We start from the raw sequence: 25818 nt of genomic DNA on the forward strand, positions 1-25818 counted from the left end.
ACCTGCGGACACACACACACGATACTTGCTTTTAGATACCTACACACTATAACTGCATATTGACACACACGATACCTGCTTACATATACCTATGCACACTATATCTGCATACATAAACACAAGATACTTATAGATACTTATTCACATTATACCTGTGTAAATACATACAGATACCTGTTTATAGATACCTATGCACACTATACACACATGCTTATAAATACACATGCACATTATACCTACATAGATAAACACAAGATACCTACTTACAGCTAGGTATACACGCTATACTTGCATAGATACACACGATACCTGCTTATAGATAAACACACCATACCTGCTTATAGATACCTACGAATTATAACTTGCGTAGATGCACACACGCTGCTTATAGATATTTATGTAAACTATACCTGCACAGGCACACACACGATAACATACATATCGGCACACGTACACACGACAATAACACGTTTATTTCCTACAAATTCTAATTCTTTGTTCCCAATTTCGTATAAATTTTCCATGTCAGCTGGCTGGAGGATAAACTCCCGGGCCGATCAGTTAAGCCATAGAAACTTGCTTATGTCTCAATAGACTGTGACAGCCGTTTGTATAACTATGTAATTACCTGTGGTTTTTCGGCTTTCATTGGGATAGTTTATGCGAGGCGTGTTTGCGTGGAAATGCCTGTACCGAACATGAATTTGTTTGTACGACAGTTATAGCACAGGTCGTTATGACACGAACCTATTAGATGGCACTCACGAATTGAGGGCAAAGTTTTACAGACCCGGATACTGTTACAGATAATGTGAGTCAACACACAAACTATCTATCTCTACAGGTACAAATAACAAAAGAAATAACAAATACTGAATTCAAGGTTTCACAACAGGGTTATAGCAGAACCTATACACAAATCTATTTACTTATATTTAAGGCTTCACTGAACAATACAAAAATACCCAGTTTATGCTAGGTTTCGCTCTGCAAAACAGGATGTCCAGACAAAAAGACATATTTAAGGTATACATGTTCGATACTTATGGAAGCCTGATAAGGCCATCATCGTACCATCGTACCATCGTACAATTGTTCCAACGCCCGTTCCAACGATGGCCCGAAGCGAGTTTATCAGGCAATAGTGAGTTTTACAAAGCACCCGAAGTTGCGTTGATATTAGATACCTTTATTTCTATATACCAGTGGCCAATGGTTTCTCTCGGGCACTCCGGTTTCCTCCACTCACAAAACTGACCGTCATCGTATTCATAGTTTTGCAGTGGTGTCATAGTTACTCAGAGCCAATCATCAGCACACTCTTTGGTCACGTGATTAAAATAGTGGAGGTGAATTTAACCTAGATAAGATAAGCAGTGGGGAAGATTTTAGCATAAAAAATGAAAAATATAGCTTTGGGTAAGAAATTTTTTTCTGGAGAAATAATCAGAATGTGTCTAGACTTCAAATGTGATAGTTCCATTGAACTGTAGCACTTTGAACTTTAGGAGTCAGCAGGATTTTGTCCATTTAGCTCCATGTCTTTATCACCTCCTGCTATTTGCCAGGAACTTGGATATTTAAAACTTTTAGTGAGATTAATGAGTGGATAATTCTTGTGTAGGCCTACCGAGTTAAAGACCGATCAGATGTCTAAACAATTAAATGAACAAAGCATCGTAATTTTTCATAGAAATCATAATTGTGTTTTATAAAAAGAATCGTTGAGTTCATACTTAACACATGCTTGGAATTGTCAAATCTATCGTTACGAGTTAGGTGTATTATACGCTTATGTGGCAGTATTTAACATTTTAAAAAAAGTCGATGCACCGTAATATCCAAGAACCACCAGTGCTGATATATACCGAATTTGTTTTCATATCGATGAATATTTTGTCTCCTGACGTTAATTATATTGTCAGAGAGCCCCTTATGTCAGCCTTTATCTGAATATATGCTCTGTGGATCATGAGTTTGTGTAGAGAACTCGTGAATGTGGCAGTCGCTTCACATCCTGGCTCCTCAAGCTATAGGCCTGTATCCGGCGGTGGACAGATCACTCTTCCTATCATATACATATACTGTTCTCCTTCAGTAGGGTAAGATTTATTGTGTGAATCATAGGCTAACTAAACCAAGACCTAAGTCATGCTTACACAGGCTACATGCAGAAAGTTAAGCCTAAAATAGTTCTGAAAAAAAATCTGAAGATGGTGTCACTGAGGGACACCATGTATTTGATAGTTATTGCTCAGAAACTTAATACACCCGGTGGCATCTTTTGTGTTGTCTGTTTACTAAGGCAATGGAACGTGCTGAGTTTCTGTTCAATTGTTCACACGCTATCAAACCTCGGTTTGTACACGAATCTGCAGGCGGGCCCATTCTCCAAAATCCTCATGCCTTTTGTCTCCGTTGTCTTTTAATTGAAAGGATGTTATGTGGATGTCGAATGACAGCTTCTGCGTCATACTTTCTCAACAAACCTAAACCTGCCCGTCAGGCCAAAATTATTCAACAAGCCTTGATGTTTGCCCAAAACAGGACATGACTTATACAATGGGGGTTGATAATAGTTAGATGCATATGGAACAATAATCTACTGTTACGACTTTTAAAAAAATGGTACTTGTTGACCCACTGCCAGTGTAATGTGACTGGGTGGGGTGTCATGTCTGACGACATAAATGTCAATAGAGGTAAAACCTTGTTAGCCAAAGGATGAATAACCATCTTCTCCCACAGGCAGACCACCAAGCTAAGGTTCACAGCAAAATATGACTTTATAAGTGGATAGGAAATTGCACAAGCGAAATAGGACCAGCCTTGGTGTAAGTCAAGAATATTTTGCATATTGAATAGGGATCAGTTTACAGGGTATTTCCCTTTGGTCAAGTACCAGATTCCGTCTCAAAGGCTGAGTTTTCACCTGTCAAAGTTAAAGATAGATATATTATCATCGCATTATTCTGAAGGATGATATTTTCACTCAAGTTAACCACTTTAACCGTACTGAATGAGAGAAGAAACGCTTGGTTTTAGCTACAGTTTTAACTAAGTACAGAATAGCTTCTCGGCTTTCTTCTTGGGAGTTTTCCTTAAATCTCAGCGTTCAGTCCGGAAAGTAAGTAGCCTTCCGGGACGATGTCAACGATGAAAAAATGTGGCTGTCAAAATATCTTCGAGGGAGAGCCAGAGCAGGTCCCGCGACCCCATTATATTCAGTCATGACGTCATTTCCGAATATTTCCGAATTTCTTTCTAAATTTTTCCGCATATCTTTCTTCATTTTCTTTAAAACCATACTTTTCGTTTTATATTAGGTTTTGATGTATCCTTGAAACCTACTGGTCGTGTTAAGTTAGAAGTGAAGAATATAAAACAAGAGTTTTGAATCCATACAATGGACATGTAGACCTATCCTTTGGTTTAAGATCGTAGCAGCCCTGCATTTTCCCTCTTTGTTGAAGACCATATACTTAAATGTATACTTGTTAAACAATTTATCGGACTAGAACAGGGAAGTAATATAATTTTGATCTGATGGTACTTGTACTCTGTATGTATGAGAAAGAGACGAAGGCTAAGGATAAGTACACACAAACAAGAAAAGAACCTGATGCAAAATATACATATAATTATGAGATATTGTCTGATATATCTATATTGATATTTGAGCGATAAATCTGAAGCAAGGGTGGAAGCATTTATCCTGACCAAAATGCGGCTGTATGCAACTATTAACAGAAGTCGCCATCCACATGGTTTTTGTTCATGTTTTCGTGTTATGTACCACCTACCAAGCGTCTCTCAAAGATGATTCTGCATTCTCTGAAATAAAGCATTTCCAGAAAATATTATTCTTATATAATGGTAATTAGTCATCTCATTATGCACATACAGAAAAATAGTGGACAATATATAACACTTCATTAAACGCTGTGCCTCGGCCGGATCATTCAAAGTCATGAAACAAAGAAGTAAAAATATTTTCGCTCTATAAATATGTTGCTCGTCATCAAAATTATGGCAGGCGTCTGAATTACATGCAGTAATTATAAGTAAATACGTGTACAGATGTGAAGATAATTATAGCTAAATACGAATAATTGTGAGTAATTTTATTCACACTGACAATTTATCCTCTTATGACACTAACGGACACAGCAAAACTCTAACCTGGTCTATAGACCTACCCTTGCGTCAATGACAGTAGCCAAAATCCCTCAAGTATTTAACACCCGAGTTAGAAAATGGCGGCTATTGTGAGAAAGTGATGCAGGTAGGCTGGCAGAATCATCCAAAACGGGGGCCACAGCGGATCTGCATGCATGTAATAATTGCAACTCTTTGTCGCGCATAGCCATGGTACATGTAATAAAGGAAATGGATTTGGCGGTCTGGTGACCATGGTGACCTACACCCAACACGTAGTTGAGGAATGTGGTAACTCTAAAAAAAATAGTCTCAATCAAACAACACTGCTACCTGAAAACTGAATTACTGAGAGAAAGCGAAGTTTGTCCTCTTTTGCAGAAATGTTTTTTTCGATATAATCATTATGTGATTGTCTGGATTTGTCTTTGAAATAACCAAAGTATTATGTGCCTGAGGTCTTTTGGTATGCTAATGAAGGGAGAGCTACTGGGTGAAAGCTAAAAAAAACTAGGGTAACCTAATATTCAGAGTACGTATATCACCTAGAATTTGGATCACGTAGCCTACACCTTCGGTATGCTTAGTACACATATGTTAGATGTGAACATTGCATTCTTGACTGTGTTCGTTTTGATTTAAGTCAAGTAACAACTATTGTTTTCATAATTAGCAAAGTAGAGAGCTGTCGATTGAACAGTTCGCAGATGAGCTACACACTTTCACACATGCCTTAGACCACAATTCTGGAAAATTTTGTGCAGGAAACGAAAGTGTTTCTGAAATCATGTAGATAAAAATGTTACTTAATTTTAAGCCTACAGGTTATTATATCCTAAACAGAACTACACGTATATAGCTATATCTACTTATTTCATTTTTCTAAAACCCTAATAATTTGAATTTGAATTGTTTGATACTCTTATAAAATTTTACATTTTTAAACTAATTTAAATGTCAGTCTCTCCTTAATGCTACACATGGAAGTGTAGGTTGATTTTTGTAACATGAATGTCAAGTTTACGTATTGTTTGTTGTAGAAGCTGAGGGTGGCAATGAGACTGATGTGGAGTATGAAGGTTACGATGGATGGTATAACAATCTTATCAACCCAGACTGGGGAGCCATTGGTAAGGGTCACATCGGCATATATATATACCCAACACTTTTAACAATTGTTTGTCAGATTTTGGTTATGACATTCGAGCAATTACATGTATAATTGATAAGACCTACGGTGTAAACAACAAATCAAAATAAATACTTTAACATTGTTTTATACATTTATCATAATGATATGTACACTGGCATTTTTTCTTTGGCAAAGCATTGCATGGCATTTAACTGTATGTGTATGGGAGTAAGGAAGAGTTTGTAATGGCTTATGTTCTCGTTGATCGAAATATATGGTTCCAGTTTTTAATACTGTATGCTCAAATACCTCAAACGAACTAAAATTTCTCGTGAAAAGTTGCTTTCTTAGAGATAAGTGCACTGTACGTACAAGTCGCACAGATCAATTTTGGTGCGGTATTATACACGTTTCATGTAGGATACCATCACACCTTCCAAACAAATCTCAAAACACCTTTCTAAGTTAGAGCAATCAGCTTCAGCTAAAATTGATTACTTAATCACTGGCGAAAGTTTAGGTTATTGACGTACAGTATATTTTTGTAAGGTGTTCAGAATGGTTTGTACAAAACATTCAGGAATACCTGTACCTTAGAATAAACGAGGTGTTGTCTCCTCGCTGCCTCTTTAAGGTAAACCCATCTGAGTTTTAAATATGTAACATTGTTTGTGAAACAGATCGGATGGAAGTTAATTACAAAATACTTGATGAGAATGTTCTTCAAGTTAAGTCATGTGTCAGTTAAGTCGAGGATAAAATGTGACTGTATATGTTTACAGTTAAGTCATGTCAGTGAAGTCGAAGATAATATGTGACTGTAGATGTTTACTGTTAAGTAATGTCAGTGAAGTCGAGGATAAAATGTGACTGTATATGTTTACAATTAAGTCATGTCAGTTAAGTCACGAATACAATGTGACTGTATATGCTTACAATTAAGTCATGTGTCAGTTAAGTCACGAATAAAATGTGACTGTATATGTTTACAATTAAGTCATGTGTCAGTTAAGTCAAGGATAAAATGTGACTTTATATGCTTACAGTTAAGTCATGTCAGTGAAGTCGAGGATAAAATGTGAATGTATATGTTTACAGTTAAGTCATGTCAGTTAAGTCGAGGATAAAATGTGACTGTATATGTTTACAGTTAAGTCATGTCAGTGAAGTCGAGGATAAAATGTGATTGTATATGTTTACAGTTAAGTCATGTCAGTGAAGTCGAGGATAAAATGTGACTGTATGTGCTTACAATTAAGTCATGTGTCAGTTAAGTCAAGGATAAAATGTGACTGTATATGTTTACAACTGCATTATTCTGCATATGGTATGAACAACTCAAGACAGTCTTGCAGCTGTTGGTTCAAGTTGATGTGTCTTTATGGTTGCTTCAATAGATGGTCATTTATTACGTCGTCTTCCTGTGGCTTATGAAGACAGTGTGTATGAACCCAGTGGACATGACCGACCTAACCCTATTGAAATCAGTGACACCTTTATGAGGGGCAGAATTGGCCTTAGCTCCTACAGAAATAGGACCTCATTGCTTGTGTTCTTCGGTAGGGTTGAAATTTGTGCGTTTTCTTCTAAAGTTTCAAATGCAATTCTAAAGTCTTTCTCCTTTATTGTAATGTTCATGTTAAAATGGCATCTTACATGTAGGTCTATAAGCAGATACAATTTGATGTGTATGTAAATGTCATTAACAATAACATTGATGTCAAAGACGGAATGACACTTCTTCAAGAAGGGATTTAACTTGGTATACCTTTGAACATGATGATCCAAATTGTAAATATTATCTGGACGTTTTTTATTTTAAACTTTTGATGGCTGTGCAATCACGCAGTTAGCCATACTTTGTAAAATGTATGCATTAAGGAGTCCTTTCTACATCTGGTACTCCTGGAGACTTGATCCATTTGCAGGTCAGCAGGTAGTGGAGGAGATTCTGGACGCCCAAAGGCCTGGGTGTCCGCCCGAGTATTTCAACATCAAGATCCCAAAAGGTCACCAACAGTACGACAAGGAGGCACGGGGAGGGTATGAGATCCCTCTGCTCAGGTCACGCTATGACCAGAATACAGGCTACTCCCCAAATAACCCAAGACAACAGGTAGATTCAGTAACACTGGGGAAAATCTAGCTCATCCTCTGCTCCCTCTGAGCAGCTTCCACGATTGCTATGTTGATTCATTTAAATATACAAATGAACATTGTGTTAATTGGCTAAATATAATTCACTCGTTCTGTAGCTTTGAGTATGATGATTAATTTCTTAGGCTGCAAACTTAAATTTCTTTCCCTCAGCTGAATGAGATTACACCGTTCATCGATGGAGGACTTGTGTACGGAGTAGCCAAGGCCTGGACAGACACCCTGCGTGCATTTGAAGATGGGTTGCTTGCTGCAGACCAGAACAAGCACAGAGAACCCACTGTCAGTAACACTTTCCCTATTGTGAACACTATTCGCCTGCCCATGGCAAACCCCCCAACCCCGTACTTTCATGAGCTGAGGAAGGTCAGCAGACATTTCAGTAAGTCTTCCTGACAACCTCATTACACAACTAAATCTGAATAATACAATATTATTACACAACTAAGTCTGAATAATACATTATTATTACACAACTAAGTCTGAATAATACATTATTATTACACAACTAAACCTGAATAATACATTATTATTACAAAACTAAATCTGAATAATACATTATTATTACACAACTAAATCTGAATAATATGATAAAATAATATTTTGGAGCACTGTGAAAGTTATTGGCCGCATTTATAATGTTACATACTCATTTGGCTACAATTTCTGTAGTTTGCAGTGTTGTTTCGAGTAAGCGTTGTCTCCATTGTAAAACAAGTACTTGGAAAACATTTCCAGCATCCTACGAATGGTCGCGGGTTTCCTCCAGGCCCTGGCACGGTTCCTCCCACTATAATGATGGTTGCCATCGCCTAAGTGAAATATTCTTGCGTATTTCGAAATAAATAAATAAATAAATAAATATGCAAACTGCAGTATAAGTCACATTGTCATGAGAGTGTGGTATGTAAGGCTATGTATTTAATTATATATGCGCATTGTAGGATTGGGTAACCCCCGAGGCAATGAGAACCCGTTCCTGTTGACCTGGGGAATTGTCTGGTTCCGATATCACAACTGGTGGGCAAAGAAACTAAAGTCTGAGCACAAGGACTGGGGAGATGAAAAGTTGTTTAATGAGGCCAGGAAATGGGTGATTGGGGTCTATCAGGTAGCCGAGAAAAGGAATCCTAAATTGCTCAAGTTATTTTGCTCAAATGCATTTCACTGAACATGCATATTGTTTTTTGTTTTGTTGTTGGCATCTTTGAATGTAATCCCAATGTGTTTTAACTGATATGAATAAATATAAAACAAATTTAGTGTTGGCATATATACAAATATCAAAGACTACAGCAGCAATCTTGCAATTTCCTTAATGGCTTGACATATCGCATGAGAAATAGGTCAAGTACTGTTCACTTAGGGGTCAGTACAAATGTCATGTGTGGCGTCATGTCAGAGTGGCGTGACTACTTGATACAGGATCTGGATAAACAGAGGAATTATTATTAATAATAATAATAATAATAATAAAAACAATAATAATAATAATAATAAATAACACACTGAACACATATAACTTTTGATAAATTAGGGTAATAGCATTTTTGGTTTACGATTTACATGTAAAAATGTACATTGGAACAGTTATGTGCCTTATACTGATTCAGAGTATTTGTGAAAATTATATTTATTCTGTGTACATGTTACTTTTCCCACAGAAACTGGTTGCTTATGACTGGTTGCCAGCCTGGATTCAGCGAAACGAGGAAGATCCCGATCTTTGTGAAGACACGACAGACTTTGTTCCCCCTTCAGCTAACTCGTCTACCAAAAATGGCACAAGGAACTATGGACCACTAGGAGAGTACCCTGGTTAGCTCCAAAATCTTTATTCTGTTCTGCACTCTGGTTAGCTCCAAGCTCTTTATTCTGTTCTGTACCCTGGTTAGCTCCAAGCTCTTTATTCTGTTCTGCACCCTGGTTAGCTCCAAGCTCTTTATTCTGTTCTGCACCCTGGTTAGCTCCAAGCTCTTTATTCTGTTCTGCAACCTGACCAAGACAGAAGCAGTGCGAAAGGAAAGTGTTACGGTATAAAAACAGCAGCAGAAAACAGACTCAGTGCCTCAATATTACAATGTAAACAATGCTTTATATATAAAATGAGACATACAGTTTCACAGACAGTTCAACAACAACAACATAAGAAAACATACACATCAGTATTACCGGTCTTTAAAAGTTTCCAGTTCACCTTTGCATCCCAAGGAACGTATTCCAGGAGATCCAACGTAAAGACCATGGGATAAACACACTATTCACACAAGTCACAAATTGTCCCAGTCAGGTACTTCGCTAGGTTAGCGAACGCGAACACAGTACACAGGTTACACAGAACTGGAACAGTCAAGCCTTTGAATGACGTCACACCCGCAGAGCACAACACAGGGTAAATCCAGGCATGGAGGTATAATCCACTTTAGAACAGTCACAGCTCCCGCAGAAACTCACAAACGAGCCGTTCAGAGACGTAGAGTAATGTCACCTTGTGGCAGAACGAACGTCCTTTGCAAAACTGAAAACTTCAGTTTAGAGTCCGTGACGACCTTGTCGGTCAGGTGAGGTCAGCGTGTTAAACAAATTACACAGTCAACACTGTATAATCATAATAAAGATCCGAACACCAATAAACGTGACTTCCGCAGAAATTCACTTAAACCAGACATCAATACAACTGTGTAATAACAAACGGTGCCGGCATAGAAATCTGTCCTCCCAAACGAAACTGGCATCAGCAGCTCATATCAATATAATGGACTCGATACGAGAGCGTCGCACACTCTCCTGGCTCTCAGTGGATGCAGCAAAAATACCTCCTCTCTGCACAGAAAACACGGCTTATATACGTTCCAGGTGGATTCAACTATTCTTAAACACAGAATTAACAGCCAATGAAATAAACGAAGCATTGAACAAGGTGCTTTCGATCCGGTCCGCGCTGTACACATATAACAGGGCCTGTTATGCTTTCACAAAGGTCCGCAGACTAACAGTACATGAAAACGTTAAATAGTCATACATAACAAAAGCTTCTACACTTTTACTGTTAACTGACAAATTTGACGAAATTATATACTTAAGGTATTATCGGCATTTCAGTTCCAAGAAAAAGTAGGTGGAAATATTAAAATCGTATCAAGGAAACCATATGGAACAGAGTTAACAACATGTTAACATCATAACATACGAGTTATGATGGATGACATCATTTCACCTTTATAACTGAGAAGACCTCAAAAACGAAATCCTTCCGTAAAATTTGCTTTTTGTGGAATGATAATATACCTAAGAGACATTAATGCAGACATTTAATAATACAGCGCTATTTGTGGCTATACTTCGTGACAGACAACTGTCAGTTTGTTTCTGTTATAATATACCTAAGCTTATAATAACGGCTTTAATAAACCGCATTTTTTTTTTTTACAATTCAGGAATTTAAGCAATTCATACACTGTCGATCCCTATCAAATAACCTTGTTTTTTTTAAATGTTTAATATATTTATCTTCTCATTTAAATGTTATTCTTGTGAACATAAAACATTTTTATTCAAGACAGATCAACTGAGTAACAGATTAAGTTCTGGGTAAACAGATAAAGATTTGTAGGCCTGAAACTGTATATTACAATATCCTCGGGTACTATGCCAGCTGCATGCGTGAACACCTGTGTTTCAGGTTATGATCCTTATATCCACCCTGGGATATCACAAGAGTTTCAGTCAGCAGCGATGAGGTTCGGCCATACCCTTGTGCCTCCAGGGGTTTTGAGAAGGTTGGTCTTTTTTGTCACATTTAAAGGAGAGTTGCAGGCAACAAGGTTGAAATGCGTTATTCTCATGTATAAAATTCAGAAATAATTTTTCTTTGGGCGGGGGGAGTGGGGGGTAGTGGGGTGGGGTTGTGATTTTTTTAAAAGCAAGTTAGATGTGATTAAAACTATAGAATTATGTTAAAATTAGAAAAGTTGACATTATGACGCCATTCCTTCACAATTGATAGCCATGAATGCTTTACAAATCCCTGGAGTGCCAGGTATTCAGTGTTAACTTTATTTTTAGCTTGCGGTACATTTAGTTAAGAAAAGATTCTATTCTGGAGTTTTCTTTTAACATTGTTCTTTATATTATTCCTGATATATTATTTATTTATTTATTTTATTTATTTGATTGGTGTACACAAGAATATTTCACTTATAAGACAGCGGCCAGCATTATGGTGAGAGAAAACCCGACAGAGCCCAGGGGAAATCCACGACCATCCGCAGGTTGCTGATATACCTTCCCACGTACGGCCGGAGAGGAAGCCAGCATGAGCTGGACTTGAACTCACAGTGACCGCATTGGTGAGAGACTCCTGGGTCATTACTCTTCTCTAGCGCGCTAACTAATTGGGCCACGGAGACCCCTTGATATATCATTTACAGTCACGGTAACTTGTTCGCACTTGGAACATGTAAGCTCCAGTAGCATCGTGCCACAGACGTTATTATGCCATAGACCTTATTGTGTCACAGACCTAATTGCGCAAAAGACGTTATTATGCCATAGACCTTATTGTGTCACACACCTTATTGTGCCACAGACGTTATTATGCCACAGACCTCATTGTGCCACAGACCTTATTGTGTCACAGACCTTATTGTGCCACAAAAACTTTTAGTAGACATGAACATTTAATGTCATTCCTTAGGTTAGTTGTACCATTCTACCTCCTTGCTTCTACCAAACCAAACTCTTCACAAGTTACATATATCATATGAAAATGTCACGTTTTCAATGTTGCCTGGTGTGACAGGACAACAAAAATGTCACGTTTTCAATGTCGCCTGTTGTGACCGGACAACCAAACCGTCACGTTTTCAATGCAACCTGTTATGACAGGACAGCCAAAATGTCACGTTTTCAGTGCAGCCCGTTGTGACAGTTCTGTCACAGCAGACAGCACTGAAAACGTGATATTTTGATAAAACTGCCACAATGGACATTGCAGAAAACTGACATTTCAATATGACATATGTCACTTATGAAAGAGTTTGCTAGTAACTTGTCATTGGTTTTAATAAAAAGTCGCCTCGTTTCCTCTACACATAAAACTGGTTGCTGTCCTTTAAGTGAATAACAAATAAACAAATAGAAACATACAACAAACAAATTGTTGATACATGTTTAATTTTCAGAGACAAAAAGTGTGATTTTCGGATGACTGGTATACAGTCTAAATTGGGACCTGGAAACGATCAGCCTCACAAAGGCTTGAGAACCTGCAACACGTACTGGTTAGCAAGGGTAAGTGCCGTTTGTATTTGTAATTTGTAAGTTATCTGTCTTACCCCCTCCCCCCCCCCCATAAAACTAAAGCAGTGGAACTTAAATCCAGGCTTATTTAATCACATTTATTTGTCTTAAATCTTAATGGAGAGCAGGATGTGCTTCAGTGGTTGGAGGTGTCTGCCTTTCAAATATTCGTATTCACAAGGTGCTGGTTCAAACCTCAGTCTGGCCGTGGATTATTCTAATGTTGTGTGTATTTTGATATCAGGAGACTTACATGGAGCTGAATACCGACATAGACGAGATGCTGATGGGAATGGCTTCCCAGGTGACTGAGAGGGAAGACAATATCATTACACCAGACTTAAGAGGTACGCATTTTCCCTCGGAGCAGGTTCTATGGTGAAAATATTGTCTAATCAATAAGGAAGTTAATAAAAACTTTCAGGACATATACATGTAAGTGTAAAACTGCGCTTAGTTGATGCTGACAGTTTACATATGCCATGCAAATTGCTCTGATTCTATTTCTGGTTATTATCGGGTATATTTCTCAGAATGTAGTTCAGTGTTGACCACTATGACCATTCGTATCTTTGACCTCATCGTTTGCTTGCCACTGTCACGCTTGATTGAAATGGGTACATGTAAGCGATCTCAAATAGTGCTTTGTCACGGGAATGCTTTGTCAAAAGACATAGGCATGACGTCCAATACATTTACTGCAAACTGTAACCAAACTAATCTGAACTTGGCCTGTCACATTATCCTGACTAGGCACAAAAATTCCACCAAGGCAGACAGTTTTAGTTATTTATTTATTGGATTGGTGTTTTAGGCCGTACTCAAGAATATTTCACTTACACGACGGCGGCCAGCATTATGGTGGGAGGGAACCGAGCAGAGTCCGAGGGAAAACCATGACCATCCGCAGGTTGCTGGAAGACCTCCCCACGTACAGCCAGGCAGTTTGAATTGACATTGAATTGGAATCATTATATTCATTAAGATAATAACTTTTCGTCCATTTTCATCAAATTTGTGGACTATTTTGTTTTGCTGTGGATACTGACGTAGCTATTATTCGGACGACTCAAACCAGTGGGAGACTTGATTGATTGTTTTCGTAATGCTTTCACAAAGCTTGTTATATTTTGTGCGCAGATGTATTTCGTCTATTCTAACATCATACATACGTGTGTCGCTATTTCTTTGCGACACTTCCTGCGTGTAACTCCGAAATATGGTGTACATTCAGATTGTATTTGCTGCAATACGCGTGCGTATACGCCAAATGGAGGAAGGGAAGAGTTTTAGCCTGAACAGTATGATTATGTAATTAACAGAGAAGAGAGGACTGGAGATTTATAACATTTTCCCCCTATTACTCATTGTACAAACTTTTCTAAGATCTTACCTAATTTCCAGACGTTTTACAGTTTATGCACTATCAAGGGGTAAGAATGCAATCTCCAAGGCCGAGCGGGGTCGCTGTGAGTTCAAGTCCAGCTCACGCTGGTTTCCTCCGACCATAATGCTGGCCGCCGTCGTTAGTGAAATATTCTTGAGTACTGTATAAAACAGCAATCAAATAAAAATATTCTTGGCAGAGTAATTATGATAAGCATGCGTTGTTGTTGTTTTGGGTAGGGTTTGTGTTTGGAGGGCTGGAGTTTTCTCGACGCGATCTAATGGCTGTGAACATACAGAGAGGCCGAGATCATGGACTGCCAGATTACAACACGGCTAGAGAATATTACGGTCTGAAGAGAATATCCAAATGGGAAGATATCAACCCATATTACAAAGATAATACCACTGACGTGAGTCATCTCAAGTGTCAGTCCCGATTAAGATGGTTTGACAACTCAGTTCCAAGCCGTTGTGATCAGCTGAAGTCTGTCTAATGTAACAGCTTAGTCTCAACGTGATATGTATTTAACAACGTGTCTCCAAGCTAAAGTGCTCCCGCTTAGCCTCCAAAGAGGTGTTACGTGTGCAGTTTTAAATTGTATCAAGTGAAAATCAGTACAGTTGAAAACTTGACCACACATGACTCACCTTGAATCCCAGTTAATACATATTTAAATCCTGTGGTTGGAATTTCTGATCAACAGTTACATTCAGTTATTTCCCTTTTTCTATGTTAGATTGTTACATCTTTTTGCTGAGCACAAAAACGGTTGTTTGGATGACAGTTTTACTGCAGCAATAACTATGAAGACACTAGTCACCTAGGGAGCCATTATGGTTTATTATATTTCTCATAGGACAGATGGTTTAAACGGTTGTCAGTGATTAACCACAGCCTACGACTAATTTTGTCAGTTCAGTCTTCTCATTCAAAATTTGTGTATTTGTGAACCTGAAGAGAGCAATGCTAATAGTGTTCATATATACTGCTGCTATGATGAAAATAATACCAGTGTATATAATTTTTTATAGGAGGCAGCAGAATTCCTTGAGAGCCTTGAGAGACTGAAGGATGTGTATAAAGGTGACCTGAGCAAACTTGACATTTGGCCTGGGGGACTTGCAGAGACAACCCCTTGTGGACCAGGTGGGCTCTTCTCCAGTATCATTCTTGACCAGTTCCGAAGGGTTCGAAATGGCGACCGCTTCTGGTTTGAAAACTATAGGCTCAATGGGTAAGAATTTGCCACTGGATTCGTGTTACTTTAGTTATTTATTTGATTTTTTAAAATTTCATTAGTGTTTTACACCCTACTCAAGGATGTTTCACTTATACGACGGCGGCCAGTATTATGGTGGGACGAAACCTAGCAGAGCCCGGGGGGGAACCCACGGCCATCCGCAGGTTGATGACAGACCTTCCCACTTACGGCTGGAGAGGAAGCCAGCTTCAGCCGAACTGAAAGCAACCGCACTGTTGAGAGGCTTCTTGATCATTGATCATTCTTGACCACGGAGGCCCTTGTGTTTCTATAGCGAGTGGATTACATAATTACACAGGTTTTTGTTAGTAAAATTCTGTATGGGAGCAGTTAAAGCCATTAGCATTGTGTTGGCCGAAATGTATGAGGATCGGCCTCGCAAAGCGAAACGCCTCGGAAATCGCTTGATCCACGTTCATTGGATCTACAGTTTAAGTGGGTTCATGAATCCACTTGACTTAGAGATCCATTGTGTTCAATGGATCTACTGGTTTCACTGGATCCGCTGGGCACAATAGAGCTAAGTATCCGCTTAGTATGCTGATCCAATGCTGTTATTGTCGTGAAAGAATGATAAACTTTTCGACAGTATACTAACACTGTATTGAGAATTTATTTCACCTATATCATTAGAAACAATTACTTAAGTTGCATAAAAATTGATGGCTGCAGACTTACATTATGTTATGATAATAAAGGTCACCTTTTCTCTTTGCCAGACTGTTTACAAAGGAAGATGTCGACACTATCTGGAATATCACACTGAAAGAAATACTTGTGCAGGTCACTGGAATCGAGCCGGAAGATATTCAAGATAATCCATTCTTTACAGATGGTGAGTTCGACTTCCAGGGCCAGTATCACGTGTGTAGGCTTGACTGTGAAATAGGGCTCGGTCATGGATACTTACGCTATCCCACTACCTCATACTGTGGAAGACACTAACGAAAAACACCTCAGATGGTGAAAATACATCTGCAATAACCATACAGAGCACAATAATTGTCTATCTTGACCATTTTGTATTTCCAGCAGTTTGTATGGATTTTTCATGACTTCACTGATTCTGATTTTGCTTTATGGACATGCATATTAGCATGTTTTGTTAAAGATGGATCGTAGTTACATTGACGTTTAAAAATTTATCTTTAGACTTACTTTAGGCCACACCAATTTAGATTGCCACCTTTGCGGACCTGTAGGTTACATCTTTTTTCAATGTTGGAGGAGGGTAAACAAATAAAAATAAAAGTTGAAAACCATTTAATCTGTGGAAAATGAGAATATCCTAAAGTCTTGAAAAACAGGGAAATCATAAAAACACCAAGATCGGACAAAATAAAAAAGTGAATTTTCAGTTTTTTTTTTAGTCCCTATTTGTTGATTTTTTGGTGTCGGCTCGCCCGTAAATCACAAAGTAGACTTGGTGTCGTCTTTTAGTACACTGAAAACTTGAATGACTTATGGGGGTGATTGTGTTTCATCAGGTGCGCCTTGTCTTCCTGATTTCCACCTCAATGCCAGCAATTTGGAGGAGTGCAAACCACTGAAGAAATTTGACTACTTTGAGGGCAGTGAAGTGTCGTACGCCCTCTCCTTCCTGTTTCTCGGGCTTGTAGCTGTTGGTAGGTGAAGCGGGACACAATCTTAACATTGTTGTAAAACGTCATTTCAGATATCTCTTTGTTAGATGAACAATTTTTGTAAGATACCTCATTAAATGTCGCAGTTGAATGGAGTTGTTTTATTTGCTAAGCAATCAAGAACCTCTGTATCGTTCGCAGCAGTTGGTTGGTGCAGGCATAAATCCCTTTTCTGGATGTGACTATAGCTCAGAAGGGAGCATTAGTAAGTGCAAACGTAAAACGTATAGCATTGGTACTATAGCGATATATCGGTAATACAATAAAGTTTTATTGAGCATCGTTGGTAGCGTCTTTTAAAATCAATTTTGCAAAAGTTTTCTGTTTGACCTTTTTGGATTATCGGGTCAAGTGTTAAGGAACAGAGTTGAGTGTATTATGAACTGTGAGTGTATTGTTGATATATCACGTCCAGGGTGGAATGTTGTGTCAATTTGCAGGTGTCATAGTTTTGATGCTAATCCTTGCAAAACGGCGCCAGGCTAAACTAAGAGATAAAAACAAATTACAACGAGAAAAGCGCCAGCAGTCAGGTTCAAATATGGAAAACGTCTTACAGGGTAAGTCCAACATTTTTGTTGTTTATTTTTCATTTCGTGCCTTTTTGTATGTCTAGGAGAACTTAATAATTGAGTCTGGATTGATGGTGTTGTGTGATTTGTAACATAAACACAAAGTTAATTTGTTAATTAATCATGTTTGATGTTTTGAGGATAATTATTATATGTGCCCTATTTTTACTAACTTTAATACAGTTCCGTGTATCTGTTTACATCTTCTTACAGCGGAATGTTGGTCGGTTTTGCTATATATCAGCTGAGAAAAGTTTAGCGTATATGTGATGCGAATAGACGGACAATTCATTCTTTGTTCTTGTTCACTTAACTACTTTAGCTGTGGAATGGGTGGGTCCAAAAGATGGCAGGCGTCCAATAAAAGTGAAGTTACATGAACGCAGGAAGGTGATTGAGATTGTAAGCGCTGGCAGTGACGAAAAGAAGTTACGAATGATTGACTTGAACACTACGAAAAAACTCTACTTTCATTTGGCCGTCAAAGACATGCGCTTTCTGGTGATAAAGGTTCCCAAAGAGTATGACCTGGTGGGTATGGCTGTCTTTACATATATAAACATGTACGATAGAATGTTTGGTTGACTTTCTGGAAAGGTTTCAAACTTTCAGAATACTTAAGGTACCAAGTAACACAAAACTGACTTACTGGTACATATACTCTCAGAACAGGATTTTTCTAAGCCGCAGCAAGACACCCTGTATCCTTTAACACAGGTCATTCACTTAATTCTTAGCCGAAGCAGGACACCCCGTATCCTTTAACACAGGTCATTCACTTAACTTCAAGCAGCTGTTGCAAATTTTAGGTAAGAGCTAAAGTTCATTGTGCTCTGCAGTGTAATTGAGTTTTTAACTGATTGCACATCCACATGTACATTTCAAGTACATATTATAGTTCTTTGACCACTTACCGGCCCGGATAGCATAGTTGGTAGAGCGTCCGCTTCGGGACCGGTAGATCCAGGATCAATCCTTGATCGAGTCACACCGAAGACTTTAAGAGAGGAAGTTGTAACTTCCTCGCTTGGCGTTCAGCATGAAGGGGATAGTGCGATCAGTATAATGGCTCGAGAGGGGCGGCTTACTTGCCTTCGGTAAGTCGTCTCAGTGAAGCAGCACTAAATAAAAGAGCGGTGGAAATCCGTCCTGCTACAGGGAGGCAAATTGTTGAGTACGATGTTAAACCCCAAGCACTCACTCACTCTTTGACCACTTTGTTAGTTTAACCTGTTAACGACTTCTATAGATGTCTCGTCTTAATCATACATATAGTTCGTTCTACTCGGTTTAAACATAACCATGCAAAACCACATGTTATACTGAATTCATGTACCGTTAGCTGAGATTTTTTTGTGCATGACATATGTCCTGCAGGGAATCCATGTAAAGTAGTACGCAGCCCATGCACTTTAAGTGAGCTTACATGTGCTTCTTATAATCTATTTATTACTTTTAGGCGCTGAAATTTGATGCGCCCTCTGAACGTAATTACTTCATCGACAAACTGGAAGCCTTCTTGCGCACTTGTGAGGTTTCCAGGGAGCGTGTGGAACTGCCGGAGAAGACAATTAAGAACAGCACTGTGACTAAACGAGACCGCCAGCAACGACTGGAGAAGTTCTTCAAGGTCATCTTCGCACAGGTATGACAAGGTGCCGCATAGTTTTTGGCATAGAACTTTTGCCTGAATTTCAAGAATAAAGACTGCCAAGAAAATGTAGGTTAATCTTTTTTAGCTGAGGGTTGCAGCTTGAAACATGATTTGGCTATTTAACAGGGTATACAAGACCTATGACTTTTTCATTGGAGAATTAAGGTAGTTTTGGTAGAAATAATGTGGGAATCAAACTGACTGCGTGTAGGTTGTACTCCAGGTAATGTTCAATGCAATCAGATAGGCTGCATGCCTAATACTGGTTCATTTATTTGCTGTTCGGATTGTGTTGAATACGTTTATTTACATAAGTAATTACGCAAGTATAAGTATTTATACCTGTATTTCAGGCATTCAGTTTAGAGCAGGATGTGGATGAAGTGAGAAGATTGAACACCGAGGAAGCCAAAGACGTCGTGTCCACGGAATTGAGTCGTGTAGAGTTTGCCGAGGCTCTCAGTATGAAACCCAACTCTCTGTTTGTCAACAACCTGTTCCCGTTGCTGGACAAGGACAGGGATGGTTACGTCAGCTTCAGAGAGTTTCTAGATCTCATGGTTGTATTCTCTAAAGGTAACATAACACAGGGGGATAAAAAAAACACGTTCAAGAATATTCATTGTTTTAACCTAACAATATGATAAATGACCTGAAAATACGCCTCCAAAAGTTCATTTTTGAGGCAAATATACAGTATGTCATAGTGTATTACTTTCGGTGTTGAAACTTACATTTTTTCCAGAAGGGTATCAAATTTTCTTCCAAACAAACCTCATATCACCCTACCAGAGCTCTCAGAATCTGGCTAAAGAAGTACCGTAATAGTAATGGTCCAAATTTTAGGCCATTTACCGTAATAGTGCCAAAAACACCCACTAAACAACAGATACACGGGTTCATCCTTTATGCATTTGATGCAGAATTATGTGCAAATGTTTTTATTAAAATATGTTCCCCACTGGTGTGTGTGTGTTTTGAATATAATTATTTCATATTATAAAAAACAGATTTTGGAAACCCTAACTGATAAAGCTTGCATTTTGTGATCGACTATTTCATAGTTGAGTGAGTTTTGTGAACGTCTGTTCCAAGAAGCTCCAATGATAAAGCTCGCATTTTGTCATTAACTTTCTCACAGTTGTGTGAGTTTTGTGAACGTCTGTTTCAGGGAGCCCCAATGATAAAGCTTGCATTTTGTCATTAACTTTCTCACATTTGTGCGAGTTTTGTGAACATCTGTTTCAGGAAGCCCCAATGATAAAGCTCGCATTTTGTTTGAGATGTACGACATAAACCAGAGTGGACGGCTTTCTCAGGCGGAATTTTCAGACATGTTGAGGTCAGCTGAAACCACCTTCATTTGTGACAAAACAAGCTCAATGCTTGAGTAATATAATGTGAAACAAAGACTGAAAAACTGGCCCAACATACAGATGTAGCGACTTGAACTTCTCACAAGCAAAACTTTATTTATTTATTTATTTATTTGATTAGAGATTTACGCCGTACTTAAGAATATGCAAAAAAAAAAAAATATGGAGAAACAACACTGAAATAAATAATTAAAAGAATCAAGAATTGGTGAATTATGCCAATATATCCAGGTGGAAATTTTGGAAAATTCTTTTAACTAGTGTCAGTTTGAACATTGTATTATTTTAGTCGTATTGTGGATGTTTAGACATTGTCATTAAATACAATATTATATGAATATAATGTGGCTACGTGAGAAACTGGGAAAAAAAGACTAAGTCTAAAATCTTCTCTCATATCAAAGATCTACATTCAGTTCAAGTTATGCACATTTGAATTTGATTTTGGAGACAAAACTACATTGGCTGAATATAATTGTATCGTGAAAATGTTGAGAAGTCACAGTAACTATGACAGTGAAACAATATACGTATATAGTGTAGACGCAGTGTACATATGTTCAAAGTTATAAAAAAAAAAGTATTTGTCGTTTGTTGTACTCAGGTCTTTACTGGAACTAGCTAACAGTGATGTAGATCCTGGACAGTTGAACCAGCTCATGAGCAGCATGACCGCTCAGGCAGGACTGGGTGCCAAAGATAAGCTACAGTTTGAAGACTTTGCCAAGATCCTTAACGATGAACACGATCTGCTGAACTACGCTCGACTAGGCTGGAAAGGTCAGTTACATTGTATGCTGTTTTCCAGCTACTGGTAGGCCTACATGTATGACCGTGTCAAATTATTATATGTACATGCAGTGGTACCTCCCAAATGTCTTCATTATGTAAGCATGACTCTTTATTCTATATTGGGATGACACAAAGAGAATCCCGCCGGTTACATGGCAGAGAAAACGTCATAAACAGGTCTAACTGTTATCTGTCTTGGAAAGTGAACCCTTCAACAAAACAGTACATGTAATTCATTTTTGTTGGGCGGATCATTAAATAATTGTGTAAATGTTCTGTTGACAGTGGGTGGACAAGAGCGAGTGCCTGACAACATTCCTAATCGTGCCAGACAAACCTTCCATAAGGCTTACAGGTAACAGTTAAATAGCTGCCAATATCATGAATGAGGCTTACAGGTAGCAGTTAAACAGCTACCAATATCATATATAAGGCTTACAGGTAACAGTTAAACAGTTACCAGTATCATATATAAGGCTTATATAACAATTAAACAGCTACCAATGTCAAAGGCCTACATCAGGCTTACAGGTAACAATTAAACAGCTACCAATATCAAAGGCCTACATCAGGCTTACAGGTAACAGTTAAACAGCTACCAATATAGTACATAAGATATGCAGGTAACAGATGTAAATGTCATATATAAGTTTGTAGATATTTTCTCCAATCTGTGCCTTTAGTTACAAATATACAAAGTAATGTTTGTATTTATCACAACAAAAGGAACTATGCTGAGAGTCGTCAGTGAATGCGTTTATGGTGTGGAGAATGGCCGAGGAACTACACATGTACTTTCCTGGACAAGAAAGCTACGAGACGCGAAGCTGCGAGGTCTTTCTCCCACTTGAACAGTTGCACTAATGTTACATAATAAGCGATTTGTGCGTTTAGCGGTTGGGGGAAATGGGGATACACAGAACGCAAATAGTTCTGATGCTTTATACTTGGCGACATGGCCAAGATATGCTTGGCGGGATAATTCAGATCTGCTCGACGAATTTAGGAAAGTACAACTGCCGTATTTTCCTGAGGCAGAATCAGTGCTGTTGCTACGGATATATATAAGTCGGGGATTTCTTATGCTGAAAGCTGTTGTATCGCTGAGAATCACTGATTGTTTATGCTGAGAATCACTGATTGCTTATGCTGAAAATCACTGATTGCTTATGCTGAGAATCACTGATGGCTTATGCTGAGAATCACTGATTGCTTATGCTGAGAATCACTGATTGTTTATGCTGAGAATCACTGATTGTTTATGCTGAGAATCACTGATTGCTTATGCTGAGAATCACTGATTGCTTATGCTGAGAATCACTGATTGCTTATGCTGAGAATCACTGATTGTTTATGCTGAGAATCAGTGATTGCTTATGCTGAGAATCACTGATTGTTTATGCTGAGAATCAGTGATAGTGCTTAGGCTGAATGCATTACATTTGTGTTGCAGTGTTCGCGGCCATGGTAATGCAATCAGTAGAACAAGACCTGCTTCAAAGTTGAATGTGAGAACCAAGGAAAGGCAGTTGCCTCAGACCAAAAGTCAGAAGTACTGGTACATCTTGGAACATTATGTGGCCAACTACAAGCGACAGATCTTCTGGCTGTCCCTCTTCACATTCGTCACTTGTGGTATCTTCATTGAAAGAGCATACTGTAAGTATCACACGTTTGGATATTACTGAACCTTTGTATGGTCATGCTGACTGTTTGGAACGCTCCACACTTTTGATCAATCACCGTTTACAGGAATTGTAGCTACTTCAGTGGATTCTGCATGGCAGGATTTTCTCATTTTCACTGGATTGAACCGTTTAAGGTCTAGGCAAAAAGTTGGTGGTCCATTGGGCTGGTCAGAAGTTAGATGGGATGTTTAGATGTTGGGTGGGCTCTCTAAGTGGTGGATGGACATTCTAAGTGCTAAAAAAAGCTCTTTGAGTTGTCGGTGGGCGTGCCAGGAGCTGGGCAGGCCCTCTAAATGGTTGGTGGGCATTTCTAGGTTTTGGAGAAGTTCTTTATGTGATCGTTGGACAGGCCATTTAAGTGGTGAGCAGGCAGTCTGAGTGATGGATAGATAGTCTAAGTGATGGACATGCTCCCTTTGTAGTGGGTGGGCAGTCTAGGTGTTGGGCAGACTCTCTGTAGTGGGTTGGCAGTCTAGACTGGACAGGTCCTTTAAGTAGTGAGCAGGCAGTCTGAGTGATGGACAGGCAGCCTAAGTGATGACCAGGCAGTCTAAGTGATGGGCAGGCTCTCTGTGTAGTGTGTGGATAGTTTAGGTGTTGGAAAGGCTCTCTAAATGGTGGGTGGGCAGTCTAGGTGTTGGTCAAACTCTGTAAATGGTGGGTGTGCAGTCTAGGTGATCAAGCTCTCAAAGTGGTGGGTGGGATGGGCGGACAGTCTATATTTTAGGCAGACTTTCTAGGCTGTGGGTAACCAAGGTGTTTTGCAGTCTCTAAGTGTTGGGCAGGCTCTTTAGGTGTTGAGTAGGTAGTTTAGGTGTTGAGCGGACAACCTGAGTATAAGGTAAGCTCATTATTTAAGTATGGGGCACGCAGTTTAGGTGTTGAGTGAGTGAGAGGCCTAGGTGTCAGGCAGGTACTGAGTGGGCAGTCTAGGTTTTGGGCAAGGTCTTTAGGTGTTAGGCAGGCTCTCTAACTCTCTAATAATATACAGTCAACACCGTAATACAGGTTATCTTTGATGTTTTGATGCAGACTACTCGTTTGAACGCGAGCATGCTGGTCTGCGTCGTATCGCCGGGTATGGGGTTACCGTGACACGAGGCGCGGCGAGCGTGATGATGTGGACATACTCTGTCATGCTGCTCACCATGTGCAGGAACCTCATCACCTTTCTCAGAGAGACATTCTTTCACCGGTTCATCCCCTTTGACAGCGCCATTGCCTTCCACAAATACATTGCATTTGTGGCCCTGCTGTTCACGGGTAAGTGTTATTTATGAAATTCACCTTCTATACAGAAAAATAAAATGAATATAAAACATAAAATCAGATTCAAAGCCAAAGATAAAATAAAAAACGGTGAAATTCCTTGATGTTCATATGACAATGCCACTAATGTTCAGTTCCATTTCTACTAACGAATTTTCTGAACAAGCTTAATTTCATTATAATTGTACTATTTTTACATACTGTAGAGTGCGTCTTAATTTCAACATCACTGAAAAAAAACAAAACAATTCAACTGTCAGTAAATATTAACATAAATTAATACGTACTAAGTACTTCCACTTTGATTTCATCATCTTGACGATGAAACCTTGGAATATTGGATATCAGCAAGTTCAAAATCTTTCAAAGTCATGACATTTTGTGTCAAATGTCTTGTCTGTTCAGCCCGTTCTAGTAAATTTCTTTTGTGTGTATTCAGTCCTTCACTGTGTTGGCCATGCCATCAACTTCTACCACATCTCTACTCAGACTGCCAACGACCTTACATGCCTATTCAGGGATTTCTACCATGCGTAAGTTTCAAATGTATTTTGTTTTTTGTTTCTGTTTTTTTTTTTTTTTCGCTTAAAACTCTTTTGTTATTGTTGCCTTGTCAAGATGTGATTAGCAAAATAGTTGTTAATGAACTTTAATGTACACGTATGCGAATGGTTTCCCATGTTTGTGAATGTTTTTAGCACTTTCTGATGCCATTGATTAAAAAGATTAGTTGCCTTTACGTTACCTGAATATAAATCAAGGTGCATGTTAGGTATTTAAATGTTGAAAAACCTGGAATTTGAATGTAATTTTTCCAGGCCTTGAAAAGCCTGGAAAACAGAAGTTTTTGTTGTTTGGTCTGGATAAGCCTTGAAAATGAGACTACAGAACCAACCTGGGCTACTGTGAAAAGCATGCTTTTTTTCCAACATCTTTCAAATTTATTAGTATTCTGTTTTGTATATGTGAAAGACAGAATTTAACTACATGCAATGAAGGTCATTCCGTTCAACGTGTATGCATGTAGTTATAGGTTTTTTATTCCATGTAGCCTGGAAAATGTGAATTTTGGGCCTGAAAACACCCAGAAAAGGCATGGAATTTTAAAATGTTTCACGTGTATGATCCCTCAGTGAGGCGTGGACAAATGCCTATATCTCAATAATTAATTATGTAATCAAGAATCTTTTCAAACTAATTTGTGGATACAAGTGAGGCCCAAATCACAGAGATCATAATTAGGTGGCGGCTATGATACATATATCAACAAAATGTTTGCTTATTTTTGTTTTAACTTAATCTTCAGAACTCATGAACTCCCCAAGTTCCACTATTGGCTCTATGGGACGATTACTGGTATGTGTAAACCTTTTTACAAAGGTCTATAGGGCCGCTCGTTGTCAGACCAGTCACATGCTTATATCA

The 25818-nt window shown here is 38.7% G+C and overlaps 1 protein-coding gene across 1 annotated transcript in view; it reads left to right on the forward strand.

The window, feature by feature from the left end:
• The window catches only part of LOC135462115 (dual oxidase 2-like), a 34956-nt gene that overhangs the window by 3028 nt on the left and 6110 nt on the right, over nucleotides 1-25818 (forward strand). The window contains exons 2-25 of the mRNA XM_064739475.1: nucleotides 5199-5288; nucleotides 6688-6849; nucleotides 7219-7406; nucleotides 7601-7829; nucleotides 8392-8558; nucleotides 9112-9265; nucleotides 11130-11226; nucleotides 12631-12739; nucleotides 12993-13095; nucleotides 14375-14547; nucleotides 15170-15372; nucleotides 16119-16234; nucleotides 16887-17024; nucleotides 17483-17602; nucleotides 17937-18145; nucleotides 19074-19259; nucleotides 19622-19844; nucleotides 20517-20610; nucleotides 21249-21424; nucleotides 21722-21791; nucleotides 22890-23095; nucleotides 24157-24387; nucleotides 24833-24926; nucleotides 25700-25749. Of these exons, the coding sequence (XP_064595545.1) occupies nucleotides 5199-5288; nucleotides 6688-6849; nucleotides 7219-7406; nucleotides 7601-7829; nucleotides 8392-8558; nucleotides 9112-9265; nucleotides 11130-11226; nucleotides 12631-12739; nucleotides 12993-13095; nucleotides 14375-14547; nucleotides 15170-15372; nucleotides 16119-16234; nucleotides 16887-17024; nucleotides 17483-17602; nucleotides 17937-18145; nucleotides 19074-19259; nucleotides 19622-19844; nucleotides 20517-20610; nucleotides 21249-21424; nucleotides 21722-21791; nucleotides 22890-23095; nucleotides 24157-24387; nucleotides 24833-24926; nucleotides 25700-25749 (3588 nt within the window). The remainder of the gene's footprint in view (nucleotides 1-5198; nucleotides 5289-6687; nucleotides 6850-7218; nucleotides 7407-7600; nucleotides 7830-8391; nucleotides 8559-9111; nucleotides 9266-11129; nucleotides 11227-12630; nucleotides 12740-12992; nucleotides 13096-14374; nucleotides 14548-15169; nucleotides 15373-16118; nucleotides 16235-16886; nucleotides 17025-17482; nucleotides 17603-17936; nucleotides 18146-19073; nucleotides 19260-19621; nucleotides 19845-20516; nucleotides 20611-21248; nucleotides 21425-21721; nucleotides 21792-22889; nucleotides 23096-24156; nucleotides 24388-24832; nucleotides 24927-25699; nucleotides 25750-25818) is intronic.

This window comes from Liolophura sinensis, chromosome 1 (assembly GCF_032854445.1).
Source record: "Liolophura sinensis isolate JHLJ2023 chromosome 1, CUHK_Ljap_v2, whole genome shotgun sequence".
Taxonomy (NCBI): domain Eukaryota; kingdom Metazoa; phylum Mollusca; class Polyplacophora; order Chitonida; family Chitonidae; genus Liolophura; species Liolophura sinensis.